We start from the raw sequence: 25,742 nt of genomic DNA, 5'->3' as shown, positions 1-25,742 counted from the left end.
TTCTAACCACCCTCTTTTTTGTCTGTTTGTAGATGGCAGTGACTACAGCGAGGTTCTACCCGACTCCTTCCCTTCCGCGCCGGCCGAGCCTCTGCCGGAGTTCCAGAGTGAGCCAGAGGACGCCTTCATTGTAAAAAACAGACCAGTGAAACTCTCCTGCAAGGCAGCTCCTGCCACCCAGATTTACTTCAAATGCAACGGCGAGTGGGTCAACCAGAACGACCACGTCACCAGGGAGAGCCTGGACCAGATCACAGGTCTCTAACATGCTTACTCTCTTGTTTGCTTAACACACACTTAATTACCACTCTAAACATGTGTCTCTTTACCTCTGTTCTGTTTTTGTGGTGAACTTTCTTTAGTAGTCTGTAAATTACTGTCAGTTTGTTATACATTCAAACTTGTGGGCAAGCAGTATGTAAATAGATCATGAAGTGTTACCTAAGGGAATGGTTTGGGAAAGCCCATATTTACAGTTTTGGAAAAAAATAAGAGACCACTTAAAAATGATGAGTTTCTTTGATTTTACCAAATTGAAAACCTCTGGAATATAATCAAGGGGAAACTAGATGATCACAAGACATCAATGTTAAGCTGCTTGAAATTTTGTACCGGAAGGGGCATAAACTTATCCAAAATCAGTGTGTAAGACTGGTGGAGGAGAACATGCCAAGATACATGAAAACTGTGATTAAAAAACAGGGTTATTCTATCAAATATTGATTTCTGAACTCTTTAAACTTAATGAATATAAAATTATTTTCTTTTCATTAATTGAGGTCTGAAAGCTCTGCATCTTTTCATAATTGCTCTAAATTACAATATTTTTAATTTTGAATTTGGGAGAAATGTTGTTTGTAGTTTATAGAATAAAACAACAATGTTCTTTTTACTCAAACATATACATATAAATAGCAAAATCTGAGAAACCGATTCAGAAACTGAAGTGGTCTCTTAGTTTTTTTTTCCAGAGTTGTATATGTTGTATATGTATAAGTTGTGAGGTGTTATCTTGTACTTGTAAGTAAAGTTGAAAACTGGCCAGCATGCTCATAGCAGGATGGCGTGAATTAGTGATAGTAGGTGCCAGATGGATGGGACATTCCATTTCTGATAGATATAACACTCCTCAATCCAAGTGTGTAGTCACAAATGCATTATAGAGGGCATTACCACCCATAGTGGACAGCACAGTGGACGGTTATAGTTATGACCGGTGGTGTTTGGCTGGAATTGTCTGTGCAAACAAATTACTCTGGGAAAAATCACATCCACATGTAAAAGAGAAGGTCCCACAGGCATATTCCACAGGTTACTGCAGTGTTCTTTAGCTTTAGAATGATGCCGAATTCCTGTCTCATTGATTTGCTATGTCAGCGTCCATAAAACAACAGTGTATGTACAAAACATCAAATCATCAATTCAAATAGAAATAAAACAGACTTCTTATTATTTTCTTTATTTTCCCAGTTGAGGATAAAGTTTATAACATTGTAACATTGCGTATGACTGTTTCAGGTCTGGTGGTGCGCGAGGTGGACATCTCCGTGTCCAGGACTCAGGTCGAGGAGCTCTTTGGCCTGGAGGATTATTGGTGCCAGTGCGTGGCCTGGAGCTCCGCGGGCACCACCAAGAGCCGGCGTGCTTATGTCCGCATCGCATGTAAGTGCATGAGAACAAGCCTTAGCTCTAAGTGATGCCATCTTTTTCCAGGCCTGTAATATTTAGTGTCTACTTATGAAAAATTGAGCGCTGTTCCGAGACGTTTTGCTTGTTTGTTGCCGTGCATTGTTGATAAAAGCGCCTCTCGCCATCTGCCGTGCTCTTCAGACCTGCGGAAGAACTTTGAGCAGGAGCCGCTCGGCAGGGAGGTGCGTCTGGAACAGGAAGTCCTGCTGCAGTGCCGCCCACCAGAGGGCATCCCACCTGCCGAGGTACATTACCTTCATCTTCCCTTCTCCTCCTCCTGCTCCTGCTTCTCCTGCTCCTGAATCTCTTTCACCTCTTCTTCTCATTTAGATTCTTTCAGAGTTTTCTGCTGCAACTTCTCTGCTGTTATCTTTGCTGTAGTTGTATTTTTTTGCTCTTTTTATTCTGAAGTAATATCGGTATTTTCTTCTAGTATGTTTGAAAACCTGAAGCTTGATGTTACATTAATGTAGCCTTAAATTGAGCTGAATAAAATTCAATTAAACCTTCAGCGCTTTCACCAAGTGCCTTTGACAGCCACTGTTCCACGTAATTCATTAAATGTTGACTTAAGGTGTACCCGCCGACCTCTCTGCGTTTCACCATTTTCTGCCTCATAAACGCCGCTGACTTCTATTTCTCATTACACCACAGGTGGAATGGCTGAAGAATGAGGATCTCATTGATCCTACGCAGGACTCCAACTTCCTCATGACGGTCGACCATGACCTCATCATCAAGCAGGCTCGCCTCTCTGACACGGCTAACTATACCTGCGTGGCCCGAAACGTGGTTGCCAAGCGACGCAGCAGCACTGCCACACTCATTGTCTACGGTAACCTGCCAACTCTGCTTAATCCTAAACTTATGTGAATTATGACAAAGGTCCCAAAAATATTTGAGGTATTTGTTGCTTAAATAATACATTTGGAAAATATTTATTAATTTCTGTGTTTTTTTAAGGCCGCTGTGGTCATTTCAAAGCTTTAGACTGCCTGGCTGATTCATCCATTTTCATGTTTATACTTTATTTTTTCTTTTATGCTTCATCTGTTTTTTTATTTGGTTTCTGTAAGAGACGTCAGCTGAAAACATTCGCTGTTCATGTCTGTAATGCCACTCCTGCCAGACCTTTCAGGTGTTTAAACCACTTATAAAGATTAAATCTTGTCTTCATACCCAAGCAGATACTTTGATTTATACCAAACAAAAATCAACAGTAATACTGACTCCCACCACAATATATTGTGGAAATGGGCTAATTTTCAGCTTGTTATACAAGTGTGGGTGACACTGTGTGGAAGAGTTAGTCAAATGAGATCCAGATTTATGTTGTATCTAGTGTGACATAAGCAAACAAATTAGTGTTTCCAAAAATTCCATTCCAAAAATACTACAAAACAGTGTTTTTTGAAATACAATGGATTATGAACAATAATAAGGAAAATAAATCAAATACACCCAAAACAGTGAGGCTTCAGAATTCTGACAAAAAATAAGCAGACTGTATTTCTTTAGTCTCAGCGAGCATATCTCAGCCTCTTCCAGTCTAAAATCCCATTCGTTTTGACCAAGTCTATATGCCCTAACTAAACAAGCCTCATCACCCGCCGCTCCACCAGTCGTGCCGACCTAAGATGATGACTGGTCACAGCTTGTTCGATTCGATTAGACTGCTGTAAAATCTTAAAGCAGGCTCCATAAGCTTCTGACTAGTGTTAAAATGCATATATAATGCTTGTATAGCTCCCACATATCTCAGATAGTCCACAAAATACTAAATAACTGGACAGTTAACTCAGAAAAGAGGCCTTAAGCCAAAGTAAAACACAGCACATATGAAGTTTTACCCATGATTACATATAAATCACTCAAAAGAATTAACCAGAGATCATAAAGTAAAGCTGGATAACATATTGCTTGTGATAAATATTGATTAAGATAAAAATCTATTTATTTATTTCATTGAAATTAACTCAATCTAGTATAGGATAAAAATCCTCAGTTTTCTTTCACTGGGACATAGTCGTTTGGGATTTAGGGCCCTCTCTGGTGAGCATGGGTAATTGCACCGAGTGACACAAGCAGTGTGAATATTTTACTACAAACTCCATTGCTAATTATTCTAACAATTGTTTGTGCAATGGTGTTCCGTACCTGTAACAGGTTATGGTTCAGTTAGGATAATTCACAATTTTTTTATAAAAAAATCTTCAAACTTTTTTTTTGTTTCACTACTTTATTACTTTTGAAACACCCACATATAAAACATAAACGTTTTACATAACATTGAAACATAACATTGAATCATTTAATATTATATTTTGATTACATAAATTAAGGCAAAAAAAAAGATCCAAGATTCCTAGATCTTCTAACTTTAAAACGGGTCAAATTGACCTGTAACATAACAGGAGGGTTAAACTGGGCGGGTGTGATGTTATGTTATGTTCAGTCAGAGAGAGAGAGAGAGAGAGAGAGGAGCACACTCAGTCAGAGACTTCTCTTCAACTACACACTTTGGTTTTACTATAAGAGAATGAGCCACTGAGCTCTACTGAGTTTGCCCTTCGGAAGTCTCCATTGCTCCACCAGTCGCTCGTGTTCAGTAAACTGAGCCGGATCCTCTTTTAGGGGGTTTACATGTACATAAACACGCGTGACGTGGCCAGAAGTGACACGACACTCTAGCTTTTAGAATGATGAATGTATTAGGCTTAGCAGGGTTTATCGTTCGAGCACACTGGTACCATTAAACGCAATATTTTGTCCCTTCCCCATTTAGAAATGCTTCTGCTTTCAGTTTAGAAACAAAATAATACGGACTGCCACTTTCTTTGGCAAATCTTTGGCATTTCGAAAGAATTAGGAAGCAGTTCTTTATGTTAACGTATTGTTGTTTATATGTAAATGAACTTAATATTTTTTAATTAAATTAAATAACTTAGTTTCATCATTTATTCATTACATTAATTGCATTCAAACGTTAAAACTTCACTTAGCGAGTGAAATCATCTTAAATCTAGTTTAAAAGTCTTATATAAGCTGTTTGCATCATTTTCTGGACAAGTTGTTAAGGTTACTCCAGCTAATGTGGCTCATTCCCCTCAAAGCAAGCTTGTCTGGGTGTGTGAGTGAATCCAGGACCTTGTTCCGGCAGTGCATTCCTCATCTGCATGTGTGTTTCTGTGTGTTTCTCCTCAGTGAGTGGTGGCTGGTCATCCTGGACAGAGTGGTCAGAGTGCAATGCTCGTTGTGGCCGTGGCTGGCAGCGCCGGACGCGTAGCTGCACCAATCCTGCACCGCTTAACGGAGGCGCTTTTTGCGAGGGTCCGCCCTTTCAAAGAGTCACCTGTACCACCCTCTGTCCAGGTGAAACAGACTGGCACTCATCAATCACTCACTCAAATAAACATGCATTAATCACTGAACACAGACACTGTGAGAGCCCTCTGCCTCCCGCGAGGTGTTCACTCCATCGTCAGTAGCTGCCATTGACAGGACAGCAGTTATTTGTATTGGCCCATATTTTGTTATATCTAGAGAAATGCTGTTGGGTGTGATGTTCCTCGTCTAATATATACTCTGTCCTGTGCTGTGTGTTGATTACCAGTGGACGGAGGCTGGACAGAGTGGGCCAAGTGGTCCGCATGTGGCACCGAGTGCACACACTGGAGAAGCCGTGAGTGCCAGGCCCCCCCACCACGTAACGGAGGACGCCACTGTATCGGCAGCATAATGGAGAGCAAGAACTGCACAGAGGGACTGTGTGCCCGCAGTGAGTCACATGGTCTATCACAACCTCACACTGGAACACACAGAGCTAGAACTTAGATAGAATCAAGGTTCATTTTAAGGTTTTATTATAACAGACTTACAGTACATGTGCCTATATACGTATATTGCATTGGGAATTTAAACTGGTGTTGCTGGTGAACGGCTGAAACAGAAGTATGTGAATGCTGTGTTGTTGCTGTCATAAAGAAACTTACTATATCCATTCTTAGAATATTGTCAGACAGAATTAGGCAGATGTTTGTTATATATGTTAAAATAAAAGAATGAGCGCTGGGTGATATGGTAAAAATATTGTATTACAACAGAGCTGAACAATATTGAAAATCTTTTTTTTTTTTGCAAAATATTTTGTGATATAAAAAATGTGATTTTCAGAAGTCAGCGATACAACATAATAACATTAATAATTCCCTCTATCTTTAGAAGATTGGGGTAAAATAACTATAGACGGATAAACAGTTATAATATGCCTCTAGGAGATAAGCTACTGAGAATGAGAACAGCGCAAATTTTGCTTTTCTATCAAACAACAACAAAGCAAGATTTGTTTATTTAATTATATTTAATTATATATTATATTATATATTATAATTATATTTAATATTTTATATATGTTAAAATGTTAATATTTTTATATATTTTTATATGAATTATGTTTATTATATTTAATATGATTTGTGTGACACATTGCACATATTGTGTTGTAACTACTGCATGTGCACACATTGTGAGGATGATGCTGAAATAATATTATACCATAGGCATCCCTAATATCAAAACACTTAAAAAATAATCTTATGGTGTACAGTAGGACTGCTCGATATTGGAAAAATTTGACATTGCAATGTTTTTTTTTTTTTTTTTGACAATATATATTGCCAGATTAAACACTGCCGGACCCGTGACATCACCAGCCCCACACTCACATTCACACTGTCTCGTTTTTTTAGAGATCCGGACCGACCAAGAGCTGAATTAGCCAAGCACTCAAAATCCAAGGAAAACAGCAATAAAACAATAATAATCAGCTCTTATTCAAGCCTTTAAATGGCCTTTTACAAGATAAATAAGCATTTTTCTGTGATTCCGCTCCCGCTTCCCCTCCTGCTTCTCAGGCAGCAGCAGCCTGTCACTCACACAGAGACAGAGACAGCACTGTTCACTCAGAAAAAATATAACATTGTGTATCTACTTCTTGTGTCAAAAATGAAAACATTGCAACATGATTTGATGTTTGATTTAAGTGCCTTAAGTGACATGGCATGTCCTGCAATGTGCACATTCTATGACAATGCATTAAAAAATATTGTGCAGCCTTAGTACACATTCTTAAAAAAGTATTCTTAAAAATTGCTGCTCAAATATTCACCCATACTTACTACTATTATACTACTACTATTATACTACTTACTTACTATATTAGCCCAAATACAGTATGCTGCACTTCATTTGATTAATCAGGTCAAATGTTACCACAGTGCAATGCACTGACAGTATCCACAATATGATTAATAAATACTGTATAATTTGTATCATAAATTGTCATATACTGTCTTACCTCTAATCGAAATGCTACTAAATTATATGAAATTAATTTTTATATCTGAACTGCTGATTTGGAGATGCAAAGGTTTGATCTCACAGCATCTGCAACAATGTATCTGTTGCAAGCTGTATTGGGTTGGTTTATATGCAGTTTCTGTATTCCTGAATGTAATATAAAAGGCCATGTCCTGTAGCTCACACTGAGACAGAGTTAGAGCACAGATGGTGAAGGAGGTAAACAGTGGAGTGTGTGGAGCCAGGCAGCCGTGTGCCGAACACAAGACAATGGAGAAATCAGCCGCATTAGACATGTGGGAATGAAGTAGATTTATTCTGACACTCAGTGGTTATCCTAGGGCTGAATTGGGATGAGCCAAGCTGACGACAGAGAATCACCTCACTGCACATACAATCCTAAAATCCCGAACCCCAGATACGGATACGGTGGACTGCTGAGTGTGAGCACGAGAGAGTGTGTGAGAAGTGTGTGTGAGGAGTGTGTTAGTTTGCTTTGACTCTGAACCTAGTTTCCACACACATTGACTCTCTCATATTTGTTCACCCACTGTAGCAGGATTATTATTATTATTATTATTATTATTATTATTATTATTATTATTATTATTATTATTATTTAAAAATCTTACTTCAGTTTACCAGATGCAATGTTGATTTATATAGAAAATTATATATACAATTTATATTCATTTCATTTCAGTTGTTTCACTTAGTTTCTGAATGGATGAAGTTCATGCATTTTTATGTTCATCCTTTCTTTTTCATTTTTTCTTTATCTTGGTTTTGTTTTTTCTTTTTTTCTAACAGATAAAAAGATTTCTATTGAACATACGACTCATCGTAAGTTCATTTTGTTCATGGCCTTCTTTTCTTGCACAAAATGTGTGTCCATTCCTCACCCTTTTTGCGTGTACACTGTGGTTGTGGTTTTGTATTTGTGTGTGTGTGAGACATATGCTTCACTGTTTGGGACTGTGAAAGTGTATCCATGGAATACTACCCACTGACGTGCATTTGTGTGTGTGTGTGTGTGTGTGTGTGTGTGTGTGTGTGTGTGTGTGTGTGTGTGTGTGTGTGTGTGTGTGTGTGTGTGTGCATCAGTGCATTCATGTCGTGTCTAATCTAGCTCACTACTGGATTCACAGCACACTGCCCTGTTCTACCTTGTTCTGTGTGTAATCATATAATGGTTCCCGTGTTGCAAAGTTTTTCCTGGGAGGGAGTGAATTCAGATCCTGATTTTAACTCTTTAAGCTTTAGAATAGAATAAAAATATCGATAGCAGCAGGAAAATGCATTCATAATTGCATTGACAAAAAATTACACTCACTAAGCAGGAGTTATTGGGTACAAATTAAACTTATTGTAGGTGATTGCAATATTCGAGAAAAAGGATATCTGGCAAAGACATGCCTTAGAAACCCTTGCTGTGTGTGGGCAAGCATTATCTTGCTTAAAAAAAAACAAACGGGAAACCCTGTCATAAGAGGCACCACACATGGCCAAAGGATGTCCTCCACATACACCTCTGGAAAAAATAGTAGACCATTTAATGTTTTTTTGATTAAACCAAATTAAAAACCTCTGGAATATAATCATAAGGAAAACGGAGGATCACAAGCCATCAAACAAAGCTGAACTGCTTGAATTTTTGCACCAGGAGTGCAGGCATAAATTTATCCAAAAGCAATGTGTAAGACTGGTGGAGAAGAACATGCCAAGATGCATAAAAACTGTGATTAAAAAACAGGGTATTTTTATTATAATCTACTATTTTTAATAGAAGCATCACTACTCTTATTTTAGAAATAAAATTATGTCCTATGACTTTTGACTTTGCTGTGTCACTTCACAGCAAAGACAGGATTTATATGTTCACGGTGAGGTTTTCATACTTATAACTGATTGCCTAATTTGTCGAAATGCTCTTGATATGCTTCTCTCGGTCTAATAAGGCATCCCCCTGCTCTAAATGTCTTTGAGTGCTTCACAAAGCCGTGTCTAGAAGTCAAACGATCCACCAGTTTCTCACCGTGAGGTACACTACCCAAAGGTAGCCTCAGAGAGCCTTTTAATATGGGAGCTGGAGAAGTATATAGTCAGAGACTTAAAAAAACTCTGTGTTATCCTTTTTTATTTTTATTTTTTCAATAAGTGTATTTAAGATCCTCTAGGCTTCGGAATATCATACAAAAATAAAATATGTCATTTTTCAAACCCAAGAGCAGGAATATTTACATCTATCCACAATAGTATAGTAGGAATCACCATAGCCCCCACTACATGTCCATTCTCACCCACTAAGCATCTTTAGTGACCAAGGAAGATTTAATGATAAAATAAACATGAACTAATTATTCATTAATCATTTTATGAATAGATTCCTTGGGCAACTGAACATTCAAGAAGAACATTTAAGCGACAGAGAAAGATGAATTTGCAACATAAATACTAACTAATTCATTAAGCATGTTTAGATAGGATAGATTTCTTGGATAATGAACAGCAGAAGAGTGATGGCAGGAATAGACTTTTTCCTCCCACTGGAGAGCGTTCAAGTAATCTTCAAAACATTTGACCAGATTTGAATGGCTTTGTAAAATCAGCACATTTCAGGAGGCAGAATTACACTTGGATGCAGATTGATCCATTAAAAATAAATATGTACATACCGGGAGGGTAATATATAATGCATTATGCCAGCGTGCTTCAGAAATCGAGCAGAGCTTTGAGACATGCGGTAGCTAATGAGTACGCACTTCTCTGGCCCTGTGCATTCAGCAGTGTAGCTTACAGCTGCAGTGATGCTAATATTCCCAGATCAATGTGACACTGGGAACTGGCAGGGCTGAAAAGTAATGTACCTAATTCACTGCTCTTCTGTTCGGAATAATAAGTTATGACGGCTGTCGGATTTGCTTCCGTCCTGCCACGTGAGCCCTTTTGCCCCGCGCTGCCATCTTCTCTCCTTTTCCTCCTGGATTTTACTTTTTATCTCCTCTGACCATCTTCTGTCTAACCCAGCAACTTTAGACTGTCTGCCGTCTTCATTTTTGCAGAATTTTAACACCTTTATCTAGTTTTTCGTACTTTCAGACTTGCTACTCTGGCTACTTGTTTTTCTTCCTACATAAAAAATAAAAGGTGCTTTAGATGGATCTTTGAGGGATGCCATAGAAGGACATCTTTTGCTTTCACAAAGTAGCATAGTTATAATTTAGATAGAGATTGTTCACTCACAGATCTCTATATTATGTATATGGATGTTTTTGGAATCAAAAGTGTTTTTTAATGGCATCCCTGCATATAAGTATATTTTTTTTCCCTTCCAATCTTGTACTTTAATTCTCAATTTATCCTTTTTCCTTTCTCCTTGGGGCGGTTTCTTGTGGGAGTGGGGGTGTTGGTTTAAGAACAGACCATGTGACTTTATTATAGGCGGCTTATGGACTCTCCCCTGCTGGTTGGGAATTAGGAATGCAGGCTTTGGCTGTATCAACAAATTATGGCATCAGCTCATTTGCTCATATCTCAAAATGTTAATATATCTTTCTGGGACATCAAACACTGGTGATACATCAAGCCAGTACAGAGCTACCCATACTGTTTTCCCCACTTTAATAATCTCCTATAATCTGTTTACATATTTATTATATATATATTAACACATTTTACACCAGTCCATATTTCTGGTACATATAGATTATAGATGGTCTAATTATAAATATTAATATGTAAAGAAATCAGTGAGAGTGCCCTGGTCAAAAGCATTAGATTGCTTTGGTTGCCTAATTGGCTAGCCATTGTAAAATAAATTAAAAACACTTATGATGTTTTAGAAGAGTTTGATATTCAGGAGTTTTCTTCTGAACATAATTATTTAAAAAGATTTTTTTTTTTAAAGATGATACTGATCGTTTAATCTTATTGGTTTTAACTTTACATACATACACCAACCCTTAGCCAACTAAAGAATTCAAGTAAAACATGTAATTCATCTTAAAAGCAGCATTGCCAATAGAACATCATCATGCTCCAAGATAACCAGCATCGGCTATAGGGCTATAAAGCCACCAACCATTGGGCTGTTGCACTGTAAAGCATTGGAACTTTGATCTCTGGAGTGATGTAGCTCCTTCTACTACCTTGTTTAGGATGCCATTTTCTGATCCAGACCTACTCATTCAGCATTGATCCCTTACCTCAGTAGTATTCAGTAGTAGTGACTAATTATGATCAGATCCTCTAAGCCAGGGGCGTCAAACCTGTCCACAGAGGGCCGCTGTAGCTGCAGGCTTTCATTCCAACCAAGCAGAAGCACATCATCAGTTGTTTAAAGGACTGACTGAATGAATAAACGAGTGAAGTCAGGTGTGCTCCTGGTTGTTAAAATGAAAGCCTACAGGCACACCAGCAGAATGCAGACAGGTCTGACCACCCTGCTGTGAGCAATGTTCCGAAATCTTGTGTCCAATCTTCCCGGAAGATTAGATGCTGCTATTGCTGCTAAAATAGTACAAATTGCCAATTATTACTATTAAATAATATACTGACAAATGTTTGATTTGAAATTCCCAGTGTGTTTGAATAGGTAGTATATGGATCCACAGATGTTTCAAGTGTATAAAGTACATCTAAATGATATGCATGCTGTTTTTATGTTATATCCATGTATGCTAATAAATGATTTGTGTTTTTACCCCAGCGCTGGACTCCGGTGCAGGAGTGGCGGTGTACGCAGGCCTAGTGGGGGCCCTGTTGCTGTGTGTGATCCTCGTGCTGTGTGTGGGTATCCTGGCCTACCGCCGCAGCTGCAGCCATCTTCACGGTGACATCACCGACTCCTCATCCGCCCTAACCGCAGCCTTCCACCCCGGCAACTACAAACCCCCAAGACAGGGTGAGCTCCATCTGTCCTTCTGTTTCTCTCCCTCTCTCCTCTCTCTCCTCTCTATAGCGCATTACCTCTTCTTCTCACTTCGTCAGACCCCCCTATAAACTGCTTTTTTCCCTTTCAGCTGTATCTTAGCTTTTTAATCCTCTTCAGCTGCTCACTCACATTCCCCCCGCTGTCTCCGGCTCTTTCTCTCCCTTCAACTGCATTTAATCTCCCTGAACTCCTCTATATGAGCGCACTTTCAAATCCTTTCCTCTCTTTAATACTTTCATTCCTTAGGCAGCTCTTGCCATAACTTTTTTTTTTTTTTTTTAAACGCGCTAAAACTCCCTCTTCTTTTCCAACCCTATCTTCTGAGAAACACTCTTTTCTGTTTTTTTCTCTTTTCTGCTTTTCTCCTTCATTAGATAACCCTCATCTGCTGCATCCCTCAGCTCCCCCCGACCTGACGGCCAGCGCCGGGACCTTCCGCGGGCCGCTTTTCTCCTCTCTGCAGCAGAGCACCTTGGACTCCCACCACAAAATCCCCATGACCAACTCTCCCCTGCTGGACCCTCTGCCTGGCTTGAAGATAAAGGTGTACGACTCCTCCACCATGTCCTCCGTGGAGCTGCCCGCTGGCCCGGGCTCCAGCGATGGAGAAATCATGAGCTTAAAAACAGTGGGCAGCGGGACCCGAGATCACTACGGACACACTCTCCCCGGAGAGCCGGGACACAGTGCCAGCGCCACACTGGGCTGCCTGGGAGGACGCCTTGCAATCCCAAACACAGGCAATTACCTCTCAGTCTTATATACTTATATACTTATATACTGAGCTATTAGAGGTTCTGCTAAAGATAGTGTGGTTTGTTCTAAAATATCACTATTAAAGCCTTAACCAAAGTTTTTAAGAACATTTTCCCTTTTTGATCACTTTTATGTTTGCTATTGAAGCTTATAAAAAGGGACCATCAAATCATAGACTCTTCAATTCAGAGCTTTTGTTAATTGCCTTCTTTAATAATTGTATAAGGTTGCATTTATACTTGCCAGCTTAGGATTGATTCAAACGAAACCTGTTGCAATTGCTCTGTTAGTATGTTTAATTAATGTTAATGAACAACAAGTGTAAACACACCCTTAAGGCAAAAAAAGCTCAATACTGGCTCTCCATGAACAGAATTAACTATAAACAAAGAACCTTAGTCGTAGTGAAAGTGGAAAAGTGGAAAAATCATTTTTTCTCTCCAAATGAAAATGCTAAAATCTTTCTGTTTGCACCTCTCTCAGGTGTGAGCTTATTGGTTCCTCCAGGAACCATTCCTCAGGGGAAGTTCTACGAGATGTATCTCATCATCAACAAATGGGAGAAGACGACGTAAGTCAGCAGCATCCTAATGTTTTCCTAGCCTTCATACTGTGGCAGATGGGTCTTTCACTGTCTTCCCTCTCTCCATATTGTCACAGCCTGAGCTTTCATTTGGCTGTCATTTACAGCTTCACTTGTTGCCGTCGCAGACAGCCTAATTCAGTAAATCTCACCAGCTCTGCTAGAGCTGTTTTTAACTGCATAAACATTGTGGCCTAAGTGACAGCCCTTCAAAACCTGGGGAGGAGAAAAAGAGATAAATATGGAATGAAAGCCGTTAAACTGATGTATTTGTGCAGACTTTTCTGCTGAAGCCCACTTTTTTTGTTTCGGAATATCTCATCAAGGTCTTTTGTCAAAATTACCATTAGCTGGAGCAGGATCACTTTCTGTCTGCGCTCTCAGTACTGTGTAGAGTTAGTGTCTCTCTGTGCCCTGCTTACCATATTGATAGTGTTTTCTGCTGTTGTCCTGGATTCCCTCTTTTGGAGAGAACTTAGTTTACTATATTAGTGATTCTCTCTACTCAAAAATAAATCACAGAGATGCTACACAGTATAAAACAAATCTAGGCCATGTAGATGTATATGCAATTAGTCGTAATGTATCTGTACTACTGTAAAAATGCTCTTAAACGCACATTGTGTAAATAAATTGAGTATTGCACAAAGGGTGGGCTCATAACTTGTGTGCTGTCTGTGTCAGATTGCCGTCTGAGGGCGGTCAGACAGTGCTGAGTCCAGTGGTGAGCTGTGGGCCTTCAGGAATGCTGCTGAGCCGCCCAGTCATCCTCACCCTGCCCCACTGCGCCCAGCTGGAGCCCCCCGACTGGAGCCTTACCCTGAAGACGCAGACTAACCAAGCCTGGGAGGTCAGTGAGAAATCGCAAAGGGTATTAAAGATACAGAATATCACAGTATAAATATTCAGTTCAAGTTATGCATCGGAACAATGTGTTTGCATAGCTCTGACCAATTGGATCAAAAAGCAGTATTAGTGCTGGTGATCATTTGATGTTTATTTGTTATATTTTTATCTTTGATATTTTACAAGGGCCATAATTTATCTTGTGTTTTATTTATAACCCTGAGGGTCCACTTACAAGTGTGTCCCAAACTCCATATCGTCGCTGTCCTATGAAAAACACTTATCTCCATTTTTGTCGATTTTTAATTTACTACATAATTTGAACAGACACACTGTCCCTTACACTTTGCCAAAATTTCTAGATGAACGGACCAATAGAAACTCTTCAAAATGACCTGAAATAAACTCTATCTACATTGACTTCCATTAAAAGTCCTCTCCTGCAAAGTTGCTGTTTTGGAGATAAGTGTTTTTCATTGGACGGCGACAATATAATATCTAAATAGGCAGAGTAAAAGCTCTGTTGGCTTAATTTATAAATAAATTATTCCTGTCACCTGAGAACCTTATATTTGTGCATTTACCATATTTTTTGCACTATACAGTGCACTTATGTATGAATTTTACCAGTCAGGTTGTAAAGAGAAAGTAAAGCCACTCTGCTGAAGTGCAGCGTTATGCAGGAGTTAAAATGTTTTCGTTTAGTTCTCCAGCACAGAGACTGGAGCACTATTATCATTGGCTGCTAACTGCTCTAAGTGCTAGCTCTTTTGCCGCTCAGAGGTGAGAATATCGGTCTGTAGCCTGCTCGTTTACCACGTTAAAACAAGCAGCGTCGGACGAACTACTGGGTAATATCGCCCCGGGTTACCAGAGCACAAAAGATTCCTTAGTGTAGTGCTGTCAGGCGGCATTTACTATCGCTAACCGCTAATGTTGCTGCACCCAGCCTTAGTGGAAATCAGCAAATCTAAGCTTACTTTAAATAAACGGAAGCGCTTTTCTCACCCAAATAAACAGTTTTCAGGAGAGAAATCTGTGTAGATTAACATCCAGTGCTCTTTTGAGAAAGAAAATGTTTTTTTTTTTGTTTTGTTTTTTTAAGAATTGCAGTTTTGTTTACTTAGCTTAGCTTTACTAAACTTAGTTACCCCTAAAATGATTTTGGCATGTTTTTGTTGGTTCGTTCGTCATAAATTTAAGGTAAAAAAATATTTTTTTGAGAGTTTTTTTGAGTAACAGCGATTTTAATTATGCAAACAGTAACAGTAGCAGTTGGTGCAGGTGATTTTTGCAGCTTTTCATATAGACTGACGGATGTTCTAGATGTATTACAATGTGACACAATTGAAGGATTCGAGACTTAAAATTGTGAACAAGAAGATAAGAAAGAGAAGATGAACAGATAAGAGATTACTTGTGAGTTATTTGTATAATAATTTATTCCATAGTAATTCCATAATTTAGAATGCATGCAACAGTAAAGCACTCGCTGCCCATGAAAGCTAATTTATATCATAGAAGAAAAGATCAAGCAGATATGAAACACCAAATTCTACGATATGATTGGATATTTTCACATCAGTCTGACAACCTTTTAGTCTTTCAATACTGACCCAATATCAGCAGAGATCTAAATTGTTTCCTGTTGTTTCTCCCTGTCACTAGGAGGTATTGACGGTGGGGGAGGAGAGTCTGTCATCGCCGTGTTACCTGCAGGTGGAAGAGCAGAACTGCCACGTACTGATGGAGCAGTTAGGCACCTATGGGCTGGTGGGTCAGTCAGTTCCACCTCAGCCTGCCTGTAAGAGGCTGCAGCTGGCTCTGTTTGCCCCTCGAGCCCCCTGCCTCTCTCTGGACTACAGTCTGAGAGTCTACTGTATACATGACACTCCTCATGCACTAAAGGTTCGCCTGCTAGTGTTACTGTTTTATTTTATTTACTTTGAAATATACATACAAGTTAAGTTAAAGATTTGCATATGTCATTGTCTTTCATTTCTTGTTTCAAGCTTCTTTTAATCACTGAGCTTTCTTCTCATTATTTTATCATTTAGGAAGTGTTAGAGTTGGAGCGGAGTCTTGGTGGGGTGTTGCTGGAGGACCCTAAGCCCCTCCTCTTTAAAGACAGTTACCACAACTTACGGCTGTCAATCCATGACATCCCACACTCGCACTGGAGGAGCAAACTTCTTGCCAAGTATCAGGTAGTTTCTGTTGCAAATATTCTCTGTCATATAAAAACAAGTTATTGTTCGTCATCTGATCTGTAAATGTATAATCTTTGTTTTATTAGCCTTTCCTTAATTGTGTGTATTTCTCAAGGATAATACACTCTAATCAACATTAATTATTCTGATATGAATGTAGCAGATGGCTAATTGTATTCTGCTGTCTCTGGGCAACTCATTTCCGTAATGAAAGTATTTAACAAAATAAATTTGTAAGAAAGAAAATCATAATAATCATGAAACACAATAAAATACCAATCCAATAGAAATGCAACATAATAGAAAAACAAACAGGTCCAAGCCATACTTATTAGTTGCTTGACAGTGATCTAATAACACTTACATAATGTATAATGTGATATTTCTATGTAATTTAATTTGTGTGTTGTAGGAAATTCCATTCTACCATATCTGGAGTGGAAGCCAGCGGCCCCTGCACTGCACCTTCAGCCTGGAGAGAGGCAGCCTGGCAGTGTCCCAGCTCAGCTGCAAAATCTGTGTCAGACAGGTGGAGGGAGAGGGTCAGATATTCCAGCTGCACACTGACATTCAGGAGGTATGGAGATTAAGGAAAGAGTTTTTCTGGAAAGCACAATTGGTGCTGAATTTAATTGACCTGTTTTATTTTCACATTGTTAGTTCATCCTCATTTTAAACATAAATCTTCTGATTTGATTTGAGGTATTTTATTACATTTTCCCATTATAATTACTTATTACTTAGGCATGCTTGTAAAATGTAAGTGTTACAAAAGCCTTATATAAGCATACATGCTATACAGCTCTGGAAAATAATAAGAGACCACTTAAAAATTGGGAGTTTTTTTATTTTACCAAATTAAAAAGCTCTGGAATACAATCAAGAGGAAGATGGGTAAACACAAGCTGAACTGCTTGAATTTTTGCACCAATAGTGGAATAAAGTTCTTCAAAAGCAGTGTGTAAGACTGGTGGAGGAGAACATGGCAAGATGCATGAAAACTGTAAATGAAAACCAGGGTTATTCCACCAAATATTTATTTCTGAGATCTTTAAACTGTATGAGCATGAACTTGTTTTCTTTGCATTATTTGCATCTTTTTTGTTATTTCAGCCATTTCTCATTTTCTGAACAATAATGTTCATTTTATACCTATAAATAGCTAAATCTGAGAAACTGGAGTGGTCTCTTAAATTTTTCCAGATGTGTAAATGCTATGTTTACACTATATATGCTACATGTTGTGTTTAGGTACATCTTACTCAGTCGCCTCATATGAACCTGCTTTTTTAAAAGTTTTGTCTCCAACACAAACCAAAAACACCTTATTCAGCTAATCAAGCGCTTCTAAAAAAATTAGATAAACCACTTTACAACTATTTAGTGTAGTGTTCGACAGGTTCCCTATACAGTCAACAATTTTATTCTATCACAGCTCCACTTAAATACACCTAAAATCAGATAATCAGTTTGGTGTACTTCTTCCTAACATGCTGGTGCTCATGGCCTGGACAAGCAACCTCTGATGTATAAAAGTGAAAAAGGAAAATTAGAAATGTAAAGTTTAGAATAGGGACAAAAATGTACCATTCATTTTAACCATTAATTCATGATACTGGAATTTCACTTTTATATGTTTGCTCTATTTACGCAAATATTTTTTTGTCCACTGTTTAATATTTCAATCAACATGAAGAAAATAAAATATAATTGTACTTTAATAAATACATTTAAAAATATTTATAAATATAAAAAAAATACAGTGAAATGTCCAATAAAGTGTATGCTACTTTACATGCTTTAGGGTTAACCGTAATATAATTCATATTTTCATCTCTCACTGAGTGAAAAATGTCTCAGCTAAGGCCGACCCTATATTTTCACTATGAAATATATCATAGTAGAAAAGGAAAATGCTCCATAATTCATTGTAACTTTAAACAATTTTTTGCAAGTAACTGACAGTCTGGTCTGGATTTGTGTGTTCATCTCCACAGACATTACCCCCCCATTCGCCGCTGCCTGCAGGAGGAACGTGTCTGCCCTCCTCTCAGGTGGGCCCTTATGCCTTCCGCCTGCCAGCCTCCATCCGCCAAAAGATATGTGCCAGCCTGGATGCCCCCAGTGCCCGCGGCTGTGACTGGAGACTGCTTGCACACAGCTTGGGCTTTGACAGGTGTGAGCATTAGCATGAGAATGTGTATATGTGTGTATGTGTGTATGTGTGCGCGTTTGAGTATGTGTGTGTGTGCATGCGTGTGAAGGTGAACGAACGTGTGCTGTGTGCCTGTACAACACGTGATGAAAACAATGGAAAAACAACAAAAAAAAAGGACATCAGTGATGATTAATTGTAATATTAACAGCAGTGTTCTTATAATAAGCAATATTATACAGATATTTCTGAAATTGCAAGAATATTCTAAACGAATAAAGTCTACAACAGTGACAGCAGATGAATAATTGGATGCTGAAGATACAGGTGTGCCTGTTTCTAAAAAGGAAGAGGTTTTGAATGGGCTGGAATTTTAATGCATCTGGAGACGGTGTCTAAAAGTATTACTGCATTTCAAAGAAGCGAAAGTTCTCTTAGGAACGAGGCTAAACGACTGAAAGTCGACGCGCAGAGCTTTAGAGCTGCAGAAGACAGTAATGTAGTTTGATAAGTTGTCTATTATTCTTGCTTTACTGTGGGAGAAGTTTTTTTTTTCTTTTCTTTTTTTTTGAGAAGCCAAAGGAAACTTTAAATTCTCACTGCTTGTTCCCAGCTGTTCAGTATAAATGTGGGTATATTTTGTACAGACGTGCATTACAGCAATCTAAGAAAGATTTATGCCGACAAACAAACTGTTTAGCTGACGAAAAAAACAAACACCAGATTTAACTTTAGTTTTATGCAAAAAGAGCTTTAGTGTCACTTATTATTTGTATTATACTCTTTACTACCTCTTCACAAACTTGCTGTTTAGCCAGCTAAAAGGTATGAGAAGTACAGGGCTATTATATCAACATTAGCTAGCTAAGTTAGCCTTAGCATCTGTTTGTTTACCAAAAGACTGGCTGCCTCACATACAGTTCACTCACATGTGTCTTGAGTAGCACTGCTGAGGTCAATGTTTTGTATATTGTGCTTTGTTAGTTTTTTTTGCTGGGATATTAAAAATGCTAAGTTTACATAAAAAATTTGTTGTAGTTTTGTAATCGCTTTCTCTCTAGAAAGAAACACGTTTAAAGAAATACATTTAAACTATTTAATTTATAAAGTAATAGGCCTGTCAGGTTTCTGTCTTTGTTTGGGTGATATACAGCTCTGGAAAAAAGTAGACCACTTCAGTTACTGAATCATTTGAACACTTGTTTTATTCTATAAACTACAGACAACATTTCTCATTTAGAGTCATTTAGAGCATTTATTTGCAGATAATGAAAAATGGCTGAAATAACAAAAAAAGTTGCAGAGCTTTCAGACCTCAAATAATGCAAAGAAAACAAATTTATATTCATAAAGTTTTAAGAGTTCAGAAATCAATATTTAATTACAGCTTTCATGCATCTTGGCGTGTTCTCCTCCGCCAGTCTTACACACTGCCTTTGGATAACTTTATGCCACTCGTGGTGCAAAGATTAAAGCAGTTCAGTTTGGTTTGATGGCTTGTGATCATTCATCTTCCTCTTGATTATATTCCAGAGGCTTTCAATTTAGTAAAATCAAAGAAACTCATCATTCATCATCACTTATCAAGTGGTCTCTTATTTTTTCAGAGCTGTATTATCACAGAAATAACTACAAAAAAAAATAGTATTGTATTTTTTCAATAGTATTTAATTGCTATTGATAATGCAATTAATTAACAGATAACTTGTCCTTATTAAGAACATTCAGAGACTAGAACTAAACCAGTAAACTGTTTTAACAGTTTTTAAACAAAGTTGTGATACAGTCTTATTCATGTTCTCAATACATAATAGACAATACTGAGGTCAGCAAAAAATGTTTGAGGGCATAACATATATTGTATTAAAGGCGTAGTTGGCATGTAATTAGTAACGTATTTAGCATGACAGTGGCCTATTCAGTGGTATAAACATGCAAAATGACCTTAAAAATATGCAAAGAACTTGTTTGGTATATTTCCTTCGGATAAATGTTTCCTTTCGTTCTATTTCGCCCCAAATATTTCATTTTACTCTAATTTTTCCGTATAATATATTTAATTTAAAGTTATTTTTAGTTTCCCCTAACGTTGCTGTGCTCTGTTGTGCTCTGTTTCTTGCTCAGGTACCTGAACTACTTTGCGACGAAACCCAGCCCCACAGGTGTGCTGCTGGACCTGTGGGAAGCCTGTCACCAGGGTGACGCAGACCTGGTCTCCCTGGCGACCGCTCTTGAAGAGATGGGCAAGAGTGAGGTCTTAGTTGTCATGACGACAGATGGGGATTGCTGATTGGGTAATCAGAAAGCATGAGAAGGAGAGAAATTCGTCAGCGTGAAGAAAAGCAAGCATTAATGCCATGCCAGTGGATGGATGGGCAGGAGGAGCCTACAAGAATCCAGTGCACAACCACTGTTCCCCCAACCACTACAACACTACACACTACAATGACTTGCCTATATTACCTCAACCCCAGTGTGTGTGTGTGTGTGTGTGTGTGTGTGTGTGTGTGTGTGTGTGTGTGTGTGTGTGTGTGGACAGAACCCCAGTGGATACCGACGACACCGTGCCAGAGCACATGAGGCTGGCTGCCACTGGCTGAATGATTCCCCAGTCACTCCTAATCTCTCCCAGTCTAACTTACACACTCTGCTGTGCTCAGCTGTAGCAAATGGAGTCACTCCATTGGCCACCAGTGGTAAACCAGTGGTGGAATCTGTGGTGTTATTGGGAGATGATTGAGAAGATTTTTTTTGTTCCTTCATTTCTTTCATTCATTCAATTCTGATGCCTGCAGAAAGCATAGATATGAGCGTACATATGATCATCACAAGGAAGCTCTCCCATCCACCCACTCCTAATTTTCCAGGAATAATATTTTTTCTTAAGACCCCACCCCCCCATTTTCACACTCACTCAATCCCTTACTCCCTCCCTCACTCACTCAATCACTCACTCCCTTACTCTCAGATAGATGTAGGTACTGGAAATGCAGTGTGAAAGTGCATGATTAAATATCACCCAAGCTTTGTTTGCTATCTAGTGGATATCACTGGATGCTTAAAAACCCTTTTCGAATGGGATTAATTTTACATAGGGAAGTGGGGTAAAGTTCTTAAACTACAGTACCTTACTACAGAAATTGTACAAATTATTCACACATGACAAGAATTCTCACTTTTGTTGACCGAGGTGGGAGTAGCTACTCGATTTATGCACTGCCATTACCTTTAAAACAATGTCATGATATGCAATCATGCAACTATTACTTATTATAATAATTTTATTTGAAAATTAGCAGCAATTAGCATGTTTATAACACATACAGCAAGTAGGTTATAAGCTACTCTACACAATAATTTGCACAATAAAGTTTTCAGAAGCTTCACGCTTGAGATTTATACGTCTGGAATGGCCCGAGGTATCCACGCCAATTTACTACGATACCAAATACCCTCAAGCTCCTCTTAAAAAGCTGTAAAAAATCCTTTTCCACAGTATTTGATGGAAAATTTACTCACACATTTTAATTCACACTGGAATAATATAACCTGAGGTTATTTAAATGGATCTTATTATAGAAGATAAACGGCGCAGGAATTTTTACTGGCGTGGGAGTGCACAATACGAGAAAAAATACAGATATAGTGTATTTGCACAGAGCTTAAATTATTGATGATGTCCAGTAATAATTACTTTACCCCACCTCTCCAGGTAAAACTAATTCTAGCAAGCCTCACATGCAAAGAATATGTCCTTACAGTTACAGTTGCCAGTACACAGAATACTATGTTAAACTAAGCCAAACTACTCATCCAGCAATACAAAAACCGAGGCCTGCAACAGATCCTGTCTGGGTTTTTCCGTCACTTTCCTTTACAGCCTCCTGAGCACCGCCAGCAGTGAACCTGACAGTACCCTCTGTACGTCTGTTTGCTATAATCCTTGGCATGTTTGCAGAATCCTTGGATTAGCGTCTGACAGAAGCGTCTCTGCGAGCGGACCACATTGTATTTACTGGATTTCTCATTTCCTCCTTCGACCTTCTTCTTCTATGAACCATAGTATCTTGGTTGCTCTTAATTACATCTTCTCTTCAGTCCATCTTATATAATGCAGAAGAGCTTTCCCACAAAAAGTTTCCTATAGGGAACGCACTTTTTTAAGTTATTGTCCATATTAGTGGATCGCTGTTTCTTTTACTCTCTCCTCGTCTGTCTCTGTTACCTGCTGTTATGTTCATGACTGTTCATAAAAATAGACTCTCTGTTTTTTTATCTGTGTTCTGCTGCTCTGCTGTCATGTTAAGTTTCTATTGGCAGGCAGATCTGATTAGCAGGGCGTGGCTTTAATGTGCTTGAAGAATTTCTATGGAGCTTAAAAAAAAACAAAAGCATTACATTTACATGGTGTTTCATATATTCATATATATTGTTTCTGTATATTTCACCCAGTTTTTTTCTTTTGGATGGGTAATTAACCAATTCCTGTTTACTAGCAATGCTCCCAACACTGGGAGCCTGAGTCTGCTGAACCATTCAGAGCACAGTGTTTAATACATTTTAAAAACTTAAATTCTACGTTTTTTTTGTTTAAAATTTTGCTGTCGGAATAAACAGTTTGCAGTAATTTATCATTTTGGATTAATAAAAATAAATTATATACATAAATGTAAATCTAAATCGTAATGAAAAAGAGATGTTACCCTCGCATTCACCTTTTTCACTTTATAGACCAGAATTGTTGTTTCAGACTCCAGTGGTCTAAAGCGCTGCCACTATGATCGGGAGATCGCTGGATCGAATCCCGGTCATGTTGCTTGCCATCAGCTGCTGGACCCCCGAGAGAACACCATTGGCCTTTCCCTCTCTGGGTGTGTAGATGGCGCTCTCTCCCCACATCACTCCAAAGGGTGATGTTGATCAGTATGAGGCGTCTGTGAGCTGTTGTATTGAAACTGAGTCGCTGCACTTTCCTCCAAGCGCGCTGTGATGCTACTCGGGTTGTGTTGGGAAATTGGTGTGTAAATTGTGGCGAAATGAATTACACAATTAAATATTTCAAATGTATTAAAAGCCACGTGAGAATTACTATACAAAATTTTGATTCAAAACCGTGAGTCACCTTTTAAGCTCCATAGAGTTCATCATTGGTTGTTGTTAATTATTTTTGAAATGCTGTAGAATACTTCATGAGAGAAATAGTCCTTTTCAGCCATTCAAGCAGATGTGAACAGGTGAACGAATGCAGCTGCTTTCTTTCGATCCTCTGAAGGAAGCTACCCACTGGAACTATTGTAACTCAGCCGGTGGCATTAATCACTGTTCAGATTCTGACGTTGGTCAGATGCGGGTCTTCTGTACGGTCGTTAAATGTAGCCTTCTGAAACTGGCATGACTGCTCATTTGAGTGCAGTTTGTCGCATTCATTGCCTGCTCTGACTGTGGGTTAGTAATGTTACTATGGTGTGAAATAACAGCCATGGCTGGCATGGGCATTTTATCATCACTTGTTGTCCATGCTGTCCTTTTTTTGGAGCAGATTTCCTTTCATTTTTTTGTTTTTATAACCCTTTCTCTGTAAAAGTGTTCAGATATCCAGAAGAAAAATACAAGCAGTATCCATCCATCTCTCTTTCTCTTTCTGAAAGAGAGATTCTGGCTGTGTGTGTCTGTGTGTGTGTGTGTGTATACGGTGTGTGTGCTATTGAGTGTGTGCTGGCTCAAAGGGCCTCATCATTTTGTAGCTATTTCTTTTTTATGTCTTTGTAAGTTCTATGCAAGTACAAAACGCAAGTGAATTTGCAGACCTCTGTAAGTTTTCTCTTTGATGTGTGAGTGTGAGGCTGGGAATTATGTTCTTGTTGTACTACTGGCATATGCTGTAGCAGGGCTTAGGGGCTAAAAGGTTCTCAGAGGCCCCTCGGCAGCAACAAACAATCCAAAATGACTCCTGGGAGAGGGCTTATACGACGGGGTTCCGCGTGCACTCTGCCTCGCCTGAGCTATGTGGAGGCATGTCATCATCAATAAGAGAAGGCCACATAAACATACTTTATGAGGAGGGTTAAATTAGCCATTCCACATAAGACCAATGGCTGGCAATCGAGATGATGAAGACTGTAACGGAAGCTCAAGAGCACACGCGGCCTTTCGGCTCTGGCTGCACCGCTGAGCTCCAGCCGTTCCCACAAACACCTGCTGGTGGTCATTCAGGTATGAGACATCAGCATCAGCTGGATTCTCTTCAGGGGTCTTCAGACTGGGATCTGCTTCGTTCTGGATGTTGCTTGCTATTTACTGGAGAACTCGAGGACGAAATGAACCCTGTTTTGTTCAAATTGTAATTCTTTAAGAGGGTAAACCAGAACTCTTTTTAAAGCTCTATTGTACATAAATGTTTAGCCTTCTTACTGTAACTAAATATAATTTTTATGCAATAAATTATATTTCCTAGTTTAACAAAATATTTGTGTTTGTGTCTTTGTGTTCTATGCAATTATTTTATGGCTTAAAATTGGCAAGAACTTGATGATTTAGTACATTTTGCAATACAAGGATTATGATATCTATCATAGTTTGAAAAACACACTTTAAAAACATACTATTTTACTTTTAAAATCTAAGTAAAAGAAAGGTTTAGTTTTAATGTACCATAGTTTAAAAACAGTGGTCTCTAACGAAAGAGTACAACACTGATATCTAGTAGTCTCAGTGTAAATACTAGACAAAATGAAACACTGTCTCGTTCCATAAAAAAAACTAAACTTATAATTAAAAATCAGTTCTGTGTATAGTCTGTGATATAAGCCTATATCAATATTTTCTTACATTTTGTTTGTTTAGCAAGTTTAAATGATGAATTGTGATTCTACAAAGGAAGATTTTTTATTTGATTGAACTTAAAAAATACTCAGATATCAGGAGATTGCCAGTTCAAATCCTCCGAGCGTGCTGTTATGCTACTCGGCAATGCTGCATCAGCATCATCACCCTCCTGGTTTTTGATGTTGTCTTTGTGCCACATATTCCCATGGCATGAAAAAACATATCAACATATACATATATAATGAGATGCTTTATTGTACCGTAGGTATTTATGTTGGAACTTCATTCAACTAAACATCCACAGAGTCTACCGGTAATTTGTAGCATCTGCGAAACAGTAAAGCATGTGATAATTTAATTTAACATATCATAACCTTATGCAATACA

At 38.5% G+C, this 25,742-nt stretch overlaps 1 protein-coding gene across 4 annotated transcripts in view; it reads left to right on the top strand.

Annotated features, from left to right (window-relative positions):
* The window catches only part of unc5b (unc-5 netrin receptor B), a 95,060-nt gene extending 70,068 nt beyond the window's left edge, over window positions 1-24,992 (top strand). The window contains exons 2-17 of one of the 4 annotated variants that reach the window (XM_007249478.4): window positions 33-257; window positions 1,519-1,662; window positions 1,831-1,934; window positions 2,344-2,524; window positions 4,894-5,061; window positions 5,303-5,467; window positions 7,858-7,890; window positions 11,756-11,950; window positions 12,382-12,720; window positions 13,220-13,307; window positions 14,004-14,169; window positions 15,834-16,073; window positions 16,223-16,372; window positions 16,788-16,952; window positions 18,373-18,551; window positions 20,655-24,992. In XM_007249478.4, coding sequence (XP_007249540.2) covers window positions 33-257; window positions 1,519-1,662; window positions 1,831-1,934; window positions 2,344-2,524; window positions 4,894-5,061; window positions 5,303-5,467; window positions 7,858-7,890; window positions 11,756-11,950; window positions 12,382-12,720; window positions 13,220-13,307; window positions 14,004-14,169; window positions 15,834-16,073; window positions 16,223-16,372; window positions 16,788-16,952; window positions 18,373-18,551; window positions 20,655-20,820 — 2,708 coding nt within the window. In that variant the 3' untranslated portion in view covers window positions 20,821-24,992. Of the gene's footprint in view, window positions 1-32; window positions 258-1,518; window positions 1,663-1,830; window positions 1,935-2,343; window positions 2,525-4,893; window positions 5,062-5,302; window positions 5,468-7,857; window positions 7,891-11,755; window positions 11,951-12,354; window positions 12,721-13,219; window positions 13,308-14,003; window positions 14,170-15,833; window positions 16,074-16,222; window positions 16,373-16,787; window positions 16,953-18,372; window positions 18,552-20,654 lie in introns of all 4 variants that reach the window. The other 3 variants (XM_007249477.4, XM_022684744.2, XM_007249479.4) reach the window with 3 other exon arrangements.
* Window positions 24,993-25,742: the final 750 nt, after the last annotated feature.

This window comes from Astyanax mexicanus, chromosome 7, assembly GCF_023375975.1.
Source record: "Astyanax mexicanus isolate ESR-SI-001 chromosome 7, AstMex3_surface, whole genome shotgun sequence".
NCBI lineage: Eukaryota > Metazoa > Chordata > Actinopteri > Characiformes > Acestrorhamphidae > Astyanax > Astyanax mexicanus.
Note: the sequence above shows the minus strand (reverse complement) of the source record. Positions and strands in the feature narration are given on the sequence as shown.